At 34.8% G+C, this 9,128-nt stretch overlaps 2 protein-coding genes across 2 annotated transcripts; one reads left to right on the top strand and one right to left on the bottom strand.

Moving 5' to 3' along the window:
- Positions 1-986: 986 nt before the first annotated feature.
- LOC142546110 (phosphatidylglycerophosphate phosphatase PTPMT2-like) lies at positions 987-4,098 on the bottom strand. Its single transcript, XM_075653628.1, has 6 exons — positions 3,463-4,098; positions 2,838-2,960; positions 2,399-2,492; positions 2,219-2,301; positions 2,047-2,136; positions 987-1,558 (listed from the first exon to the last, which is right to left on the bottom strand). Exons 1-6 carry the CDS (start codon positions 3,685-3,687, stop codon positions 1,298-1,300), a joined length of 876 nt encoding a protein of 291 aa, XP_075509743.1. The 5' UTR covers positions 3,688-4,098; the 3' UTR covers positions 987-1,297.
- A 3,060-nt stretch (positions 4,099-7,158) lies between these two features.
- Positions 7,159-8,928, top strand: LOC142546111 (leucine-rich repeat extensin-like protein 2). Its single transcript, XM_075653629.1, has one exon. It carries the CDS (start codon positions 7,450-7,452, stop codon positions 8,608-8,610), a length of 1,161 nt encoding a protein of 386 aa, XP_075509744.1. The 5' UTR covers positions 7,159-7,449; the 3' UTR covers positions 8,611-8,928.
- The last annotated feature ends 200 nt before the right edge of the window (positions 8,929-9,128 follow it).

The following is a 9,128-nucleotide window of genomic DNA, read 5'->3' on the forward strand; positions in this document are numbered from 1 at the left end:
TCATGAATGACCCAAATAAGAGATCCGTCTCACAAAATATGACCTGTGAGACCGTCTCACACAAGTTTCTGCCTATAAAATGAGAGAAAGAAAATGAGCATTCATGTTTTAATTAATTATATGCTTATAATATCATGACTTATCACGAATCGACTATAAATGTGACAAATTAAAGAGAGGGAAAGAAAAGGGTTATGAAGAATTAATGTGTCACTTTCCACATGCAATATGAAAATAATAATGATGAAATGTCGTGTTCAACCTATAAAGTTGTTATTCATTTATTTGGCTTTATGGAAGATTTTTTATGCTTTAAAAAGGAGTACGTATTAGGGTTTGCACAGATTCGCGGAATTTAATAAATAATATATATGTAGTGCAATGAGGAATAACACTTGTACTTAAAATTCCTTTTTTTCAGATTCTTCTTCACTAAATTAAACCACTTTATCTCATTAACAAATTTAAAACAAAAATATATTTACATCAACAAAAATGTAATTTGATTTTTTTAAACGACCAAACTGAAAATATGTCAAAATAAAGGACGAATTTGACTATTTTTTTTATAAGAATTAGTGTCCTAAATAAGAAAAACAAGAAATAAGAAAACATTCTCGTAAAAAATGGTTCGATCCTTAAACCTTGACCGATTTAAAAGGTATTCATAAAAAATTGAAGCTCGAAAATAAGAATGTTTCTTGATAAATTGGAGACCTTTTCAATTCAACTGCATAAAACCGAGGCTAAAATTAAGCCTTTTAATATACTAATTTTTTTAATATTTGCCAACTCAAAGTTTGATTGTTTATTTCATTGTACTCGCGAAGGTAACCTTATTTTACCTGCAATTCATTATTAGGAATTGGATGATAAAAACCAATATACATACATATATATATATATATATATATATATATATATATATATATATATATATATATATATATATATATACACGATGTCTGTTTTGTAGCAAACAAAGATATATAACACGCTTCTCCTGAGTCCAACTCTACTTGGCCAGGCAACCGAAGAAATATTCGGATCCAATCCATGGATTTGACCCGACTTCACAAAATCAGTATACGAGCAAAGGATCCAAGATGAAATAGTAGTACTTGTAGTTATATACAAATTAAGAACCAAATCATACCCGACCCATGTTATGTACAACCGTCATATGGGTCACCAAAAGTATCCTCTTTCTGTTTATTTATATTCTTATCATTTACCGCCCGAGATTATGGACGTTTTTCTTGTTAGCTTGTATGCAAAGATATGCTCCCCTCCAAGCTTAGCAAGCACGAGCCTCTGTTAGCTGCCTTGTTATCAGTCCGCAGCTACCTGAAACTTTTAACGATGAAAAGAGGCAAGACAACTTAGCCATCATAGGCATTGACATCGATATTCTGGGTATGGCCATCAGCTCCTTGCCAGAGATGTCGTTGCAAGGGCTACGATAACCTTCGAGATCGGCTTTTGTAATGAGAACAACGTCTCCTGACGTACACATCGCCTTCGAGGCCATCCGCTGTTGCTCGAATTCTTGAACTGCCTGGAAAAGCAAGCAACTACGAGTTTTAAAGCATCCACGTGACACGGAATCTTGTAATTTGATTTAATAACTAGAAAAAAATACAGTTTGCAGGAGGTGGATCCAGCAAAGGGTGCAAGGGGCGTTCTGCGTTCCTCGCAACAAATAAAAAGTTTTGAGATTTTATGTGATTTTCTACAACTGCATGTTTTGCCTCAACCTTCCCTAAAGTTATATGTGCCATTTTCTCACCACGACTCTCTTGTCACATTGTAGTAACTTCCAACGTCAAAACACAGAGACAAAGGAATGCATTTATGACAATGTGCGATCAACTCTTCCAACAACTTGGGTTAATAATTCTCGTATGGTACATACACTTGCCATGGTTCTAGCAAAACCCAACATGCAAAATGTCAATTGCAAGGATTTCAACCTCGTGACACCTGTTTCCACCCCCTCCCCTAAATTCTCATATCTGGGCAATTTAGCCCTGGTTTTGTGTATACCTTCCACTGGGATGGGGCCAATAGCACCCTGGGTCTTCGAGACCGAACATATTCAAGTGCGGCCACAGGACTCATATGTTTATATTCCACCTGCAAATCATGTTAAGGTGTCAGGAAGGTCCAACATTGCCATTGTTACTTAACATATTCTGTGGAGAAAAAAGAACATCACCAGATAACAGAGGACAATGGTTGTGCTTCGTCCCCGTCCAGCTTTGCAGTGCACATAGGTTGTTCGACCAGTAGAAGCATTTTCTACGAGCAGCGTGAAATGAAAGGAAAGTGTTGAGGATGGTATAATTATAAGGACATAAAGCGGATATAAGGAAAATGGTGAAAAGAAACAACTGACTGTGAATGAAATCTACAGCTCGATTAATGTCCACAAACGATGGAGCAAACAAATAATCTCTGGTTGGGATTACAAGATGGTCTATTCCATGAGCCTGAAATAATAATGCAACATGATGGTGTGAGTAAGAATAGAACACTGAGTGAGAAAGAGAATCCTTGGAAGTCAATTTGAACAAGGGACCGGACAGAACATCTCACACAAATGATGGAAGACTTCTAATTGTAAAAACACACCAAAGTTTTCCATAACTGAAATATTTTAAAAATAAAATTGCCACATAAAACAGTTACCCGTTTAGGACAAAAGAAACTGTAAACTCATATAAATTAAACATAAATGTATGATAGCTTATAAGAAAAAGGCCTTAGAATAATCATAGCCTCACAGACTCACACAATACCAACAACCAAAGTCAAGCCAGAGATAAATAACTTACATGGTACAAAGATGTCGGTACCAAGGTTTCATAGGGCTCGTTCAGAGTAATTACACCACCAACTCCAAGATGCTTAAGCCGAGGTACATCCTTTGGAAATGGAACGGCTCCAAGCAGGAGAAACTGAATACTCGTCACAGATGCAAATATTTAGACATATATCTTCAGTTTAAATATCCAACACAAGATACATAAATATTTGGTAACTGCCATGATGAGGATATCATTGAAAGCGAAAATATATAAACCTCAAACTCAACTGAGTAAGCATCATCACCGAGCGGTCATAAAGAGACGGCCACTATCAGGCATTTCTCCAACTCAACATGGGAAAATGCCTAAGATTATTTCTTACAAAATTAAACTAATTTTTATACCATCGGCACAAAAAGTCGCAATACAAAGATTGCATATTTGCATCAGACTCGAATCAAAGCTTTTGTGATTGTACTTTCAATATGACAATCCGCTAGCTTCGATCACAGGAACGCAAATTTAATGTTACACACATTGTAACTCAAACAAAACCAGGTTTGACAAAATTACTACCTCAACAATCAAATCCCAAAAAAACACATTGAAGAATTTTAGAGACTAATCCCTGAACCATGAAGATGTGTTGTACCTGATCAATTTGATCCCACCACCTGAACTCAGCTTGAATTTTATTCCGGAAGACGTTGTACAAAAGGGTCGGATAGAAAAGTATCCGAGCCCCAGCCCCGACCAAAGCCCTTTTGGCGTCGACCCGGACCGGCATCAGCCTTCTTTCCTTATCACTATTACTGCTATCACCGTAGCTTCTCTCCAACCCACCATCCATAGAATCATCCAATTCCTCGATCTTCATCGCAATCAATAGCAACACGAATTATCACGAAAACCCACTGAATCGATTTAATCAGGTCAAATCTACATACGAATTGAGAAGAAAATAAAATGAAGCTAAAACCCAGCTGTCAAAAACGATGAATCGGGACTCGAAATCAAAATCAGATCATCAGAAATCGAATCCATATGTGGAGTGAATTCTAAGCAACTCCCCACAACCAGGAGATAATCGAGAACCGAAAGCAAAATCTGAATTAAAACTAGAATGGCATCAACAGCGGAATGATTCCGCGAATGGAATCTAGATGTCTGAGTGGTCCCTGATCGAAGATCGTAGAATTCAGACGGGGGTGAGGAAAGGAGTGAACAAAAAGTCAAGTGAATGGCATCAATGGGAGTGACGAGGATCCACTGATGGGCCATGCCGCCATTTTCCTGTTATATATATTATTATCCATTTCTTATCCTTTTCCTTTTTAAAACTAAAAAAATTTTACTCCATTGGAAAATATATATATTTTTTAAATTCTATTATAAATGAAGAAAATATTTTGATAAATTGACTTGATTATCCCCGATTCTTTTAAATTCCAAATACTGGGCCTGGGCTTTTTCTAAGCTAATCTGACTACCCCGATTCTTTTATGGGCTTTGCACATACACATTACTCATATATCATTGTCCCTTGTGCTTTAATTGCACTTTTAGCCCTTTTATTCTCCAATTTTTACTTTATCTTGTCCATCCCAAAACAAACAAACAAAAATAAGAAAAAAGGTGTGATCTATTAGAATTCAAATTACATGTAACAATACGATTTAAAAAAAAAAAAAAAACTAACTCATGATGATGTAAGTAATTGCTCCACTTTAACTATTCTCTTTTAAGATTGCGACTTGCATATGTAGAATAAAATTCCGGATATGAAAACAACATGACATAATAAATGCCATATTGAAAAGTCCAAATAATATATATAGTTTTATATGTTGCATATATACCGCTTGTACTTATGTGAATATCAGTTAGCTGTCACTCATTTATTGGATTTAATGAAACATGAAAAAAAATTCACATTCAATAAGTGAGTGACACTTCATTGTATAGCTATTGTAAACTAATTTACGTTACATTCCGAATAAATGAAATTCGTTAATAAATTATAAAATAATATTACTTTTTGTGAAATTTATTTATAAACTATAAGTATAGCGATTGTCATTTTAATTAAACAATTAATGAGAGGCATTTTCCAGAAAATAATTTTATATGTATAACGCAATAAAAATCATATTTTGTGATATGGATATCTTCTTTGGGTCATCCATGAGAAAATATTATTTTTTATGCTAAGAGTATTACTTTTTATTGTGAATATCAGTAGGATTGACTCGTCTCACAGATAAAGATTCGTGAGATCGTCTCACAAGAGACCTACTCAAAAACCAAAGATAAATAAAGTCGTACAGCACATATACTTACCGGAAAAAAAAAATGCTCCTCAAATTTTTATGGATAAACATAAATTCGAACATTAAAAAAAGAAGTAAATTCCGAAGTAACTATAAGTTTTAATGTTGCGTTTTTATCAACCCTAAAATAAAATTTATGGTACTAGTTAAATTTTTTTTCATATACAGATAAAAGTGCAATATTGGCCATTTAATTTTGGTCGTTTTGAGTGAGACAGCGCATGTTTACACGAATTTTGGCCTGCCATTTAGTCGTTTTGCAAATTATTAAATTCTTAAAAATTGCACCAATAATATAATTTCACGATGCATATTCAGAGGTCATAAGCTATTGTTATATTTGGATCCCCTTTATTTCTACGAGGAAGCAACTTCAACATTCATCGTCTTGTTGAATGTAATAATTCTTTTTATTAAAGAATAATCAAGACACAACATTGAACTGTGTGGTCATTATAAGTTATAATTTTTAATAAGTGTTTGAGCTTATAATTAGTGCGCTAGAGTCAATATCATATGTTCGATTTTATGAATTGTAAAGCGTGTAATTATTGGTACGTGGATTGTAAAGTGCAATAATTACCACTAAAGAGAATGATAAAAAAACTAACGCAAGAGCTGTTATATAGTTTAAAATTTTGAAGTTAAATTGTTATCGCTAATTATAGTTTACGATAAAGTGATATACATTTGGTCTTACATATGTCATCTCCATTTTTTTTTTCAATTTTACATTGACAATATGAACGATTAGTTCCATGTCCATTATGTTTTTAGGAGAAAAATAAATATGATTGATTTTTATTGGATTATGGATTTTGAATGCATTGGTATTAATTTTATAAATGTTATAGTATATATATTATTTTGATACTCTTTTAGAATCGCAACCATCTTAGCTAAAAGTGATGCCAACTATTTTTTAAAACCGATGTTTTACTATTACCATATGAGATGAGACAAATAACATGGCTCTCAAGAAAAGTTGTATGAGATGAGACAAAGAACATGGCTCTCAAGGAAAGTTGAATTGGTTGATTGTTTCAAGTTTAGGGTCAAAGTCTCAAGTTATAATTCAATAAAAAATTTAATTTGATGAAGTGTGAACCTTACGTTATTACTTTTTTGTGTATATTGAGTAAACCTTCTGGCTACATCAATATTACCATGCAAATCACGCTAGTCTGGTTAACCCTATCAGGTAAGTCATTTGTAACATGCTCGTCCAAAAAGATGTTGATAGAGAGAATTGAACACATAACTGTTTGTCAAGTTTTCACATCCTTCACCAATCCAAATATCTAAACAGGGACACAAAAATCTTCTTTGTTTGAACCTATATGCAATCTTCTACGTATTTACCTAATTTGTGCAATTTGCAAGCCAATTCATATATCCATGATTTAGCTAGTGAGTGCATACCCGTAGAGTAGTGAATGTCGATGTCTAAAAAATTGGGTTATATCCACCATTTTGAACCATGAGATAAAATCACTAAATCCCTATTTATAGGATTTATTTATACAGTATAATAATTTTTAAATAATCATTTGCCCTCGCAATCCAAATGTGTCAAAAGTTATTTTTGCTTCCCCTCTTCTGCGCATATGAATAACTTTTATCGAAAACCCCAATATAAAAAAACTAAAAAAAATTATCTAAATATGATTAACCCAACAAAATTTGCTTTGCATACCATTCGAATAAATAAATCCTCATTAATAAAAAAATTGTATTTCATATTAGTTAATTTAACTACATAAATAAATTTTTGAAAATGATGTTCCAGAAGTCCAAAATGAAATCTAAGTATATCCAATAAATATTTTAAAACAAATGAAGATGATATTAAAATTATGACGCATACATATTAAATAAATTATATATATGGCATATAAATATAACAGATTCAATATAAGGTAAATTAAGTGACAAATCAGTACTTACATTTACACCAAAAATAAATCCCCATAAAGTCACAATTTATTTCTGGGAGGATTTTTCTTATTATTCAATTTTATTTAAAATATGGTCTCAAACTTGATATTTATGGTAAAATGGATTGAGTGATGGACCATGGAATTACAAATTTAGCACTATAGTAAATGTGATGTAACTCACCCTAGTCCCTGTAGACTTTTGGTTCTTTTGCTTTTATCTCTGCGCCATCGAAGGCTCGAAACATTCGATGGCACATAAACAGTAAAAACTGAAACCGGTCTTTGTCATCAATTCAGCAACCTAATCCGTATATCCTTCCAGCGAATCTCATCAAGTAGCTAAAACATTTACATTTTACCATAGAGCACATGGAGACTAGCTGGCTTCTTGCGTTTATCCTCCCTATTATTGTTACAGAAGCTGCACTCGCAGTTATTGTTGGCGAAGGGGTCGGCATTGCCGTGGGCGGCGGAGGTGTGTGGATTGGTGGAGGAGTCGACCCCCCGACGAACAACCCTTCAGCGTCGAGTCTCAGCAGAGCTTACACTGCGCTGCAGACATGGAAATCTGCCATTACAGATGATCCCAAGGGGATAATGGGTTCTTGGGTTGGTTCAAATGTGTGCTCTTACAAAGGGGTTTTCTGCTCGGAGACTCAAGATTTCATGGGGAATCCCACGGGCAAAGTGGTGGCCGCCATTGATCTTAACCATGCTAATCTTCAAGGTGTTCTGGTTAAAGAACTGTCTTTTCTCACAGATTTGTCTCTTCTCCATCTCAACAGCAACAGGTTCACTGGAACTGTGCCATCATCTTTCAGGGAGTTCGAATCCTTGACAGAGTTAGACCTCAGTAACAACAAATTTTTGGGCCCTTTACCCACCACGGCTCTCGACATTCCAAATCTCCTCTACTTGGACCTCAGATTCAACTCATTCTCAGGCCCCGTTCCGGAGGATCTGTTCGACACCAAACTTGATGCAATTTTCCTTAACAACAACCAATTTGATGGTGAAATCCCGGAAAATTTAGGCAACTCTCCAGCTTCTGTGATTAACTTAGCAAACAACAGGTTCACAGGAACAATCCCTTTCACAGGCTGCATACCAGAAGGGGTTGGCCTGTGGACTGATTTGCAAGTTTTAGACGTGAGTTTCAACAAGTTAACGGGGCATCTGCCCGATTCTTTATCTTGTCTGAGTGAAATCGAGGTCCTCAACTTTGGAAACAACAAATTCTCCGGGACTTTACCGGATTTAGTATGTTCTTTAAGGGCACTTTTGAATCTAACCCTTTCAGCAAATTTCTTTTCCGGGTTCAGCCAAGACTGTGACAAATTGTCGTTCAGAAACGTGGGATTTGATTTCTCTTTGAACTGCATCCCTGGAAAGGAACTCCAGAGACCTGGGACAGATTGCTCAGCGGTTCCTGGAGGTGGATTGAGCTGTCTTAGGATCCCTTCGCCGAAGCCTCTCGTTTGTGGGACATTGGTGGAAGCACTGATTAACAGTGCAATTTCCAATCCATGATATGTCAGAAATTAATGTCTTTTTTTTTTTTAATTGAACAGGTTGGTGTTGGCTTTCTCATTAACTGAGGGTGTCATGACTCAGATTCCATCGACTTCTGGTGATGAATTAATTTGTACTGTGGAGTCCCCGAATTTGTATTGTGCCTTTTGTAAACAGTTTCTTGAAATACACACAAACTATGGCTGTTGCTATACATTTTGGTTTTTATGATCGGAAGAGTTTGGGTTAGGAGTTTTTGGCACTCTAAGGTTTAAATTTGTCATATTTTTTGAGATATTATTATTGGAAAGAAAATTAATTTGGAGATTGGGTCTACTCTAGTAGATAATCTTTGCTGTTGTCTTGTGTTGTATTTTTCACGGGAAATTTTTTATGTTTCTCACAACTTGTGATTTGTCTCCAATCAAGTTCATCTGTTTTATGTTCTTTTAGTTCGTATCCCACAGTATATGTGAAGAAACATAATAAGAAATTGACTATAAACTAGTTGGAAAAGAAAAAAGAAGGATTAGGTA

This window comes from Primulina tabacum, chromosome 5, assembly GCF_025594145.1.
Source record: "Primulina tabacum isolate GXHZ01 chromosome 5, ASM2559414v2, whole genome shotgun sequence".
Classification (NCBI taxonomy): Eukaryota; Viridiplantae; Streptophyta; class Magnoliopsida; order Lamiales; family Gesneriaceae; genus Primulina; species Primulina tabacum.

Coding starts and splice junctions, on each gene's coding strand:
- LOC142546110 (XM_075653628.1), bottom strand. CDS start 3,687: ATGAAGATCGAGGAATTGGATGATTCTATGGATGGTGGGTTGGAGAGA. Junction 2,961..3,462: donor GGTGGGATCAAATTGATCAG/GTACAACACATC, acceptor ACGAGTATTCAG/TTTCTCCTGCTTGGAGCCGT. Junction 2,302..2,398: donor AGCTGTAGATTTCATTCACA/GTCAGTTGTTTC, acceptor CGCTGCTCGTAG/AAAATGCTTCTACTGGTCGA.
- LOC142546111 (XM_075653629.1), top strand. CDS start 7,450: ATGGAGACTAGCTGGCTTCTTGCGTTTATCCTCCCTATTATTGTTACA.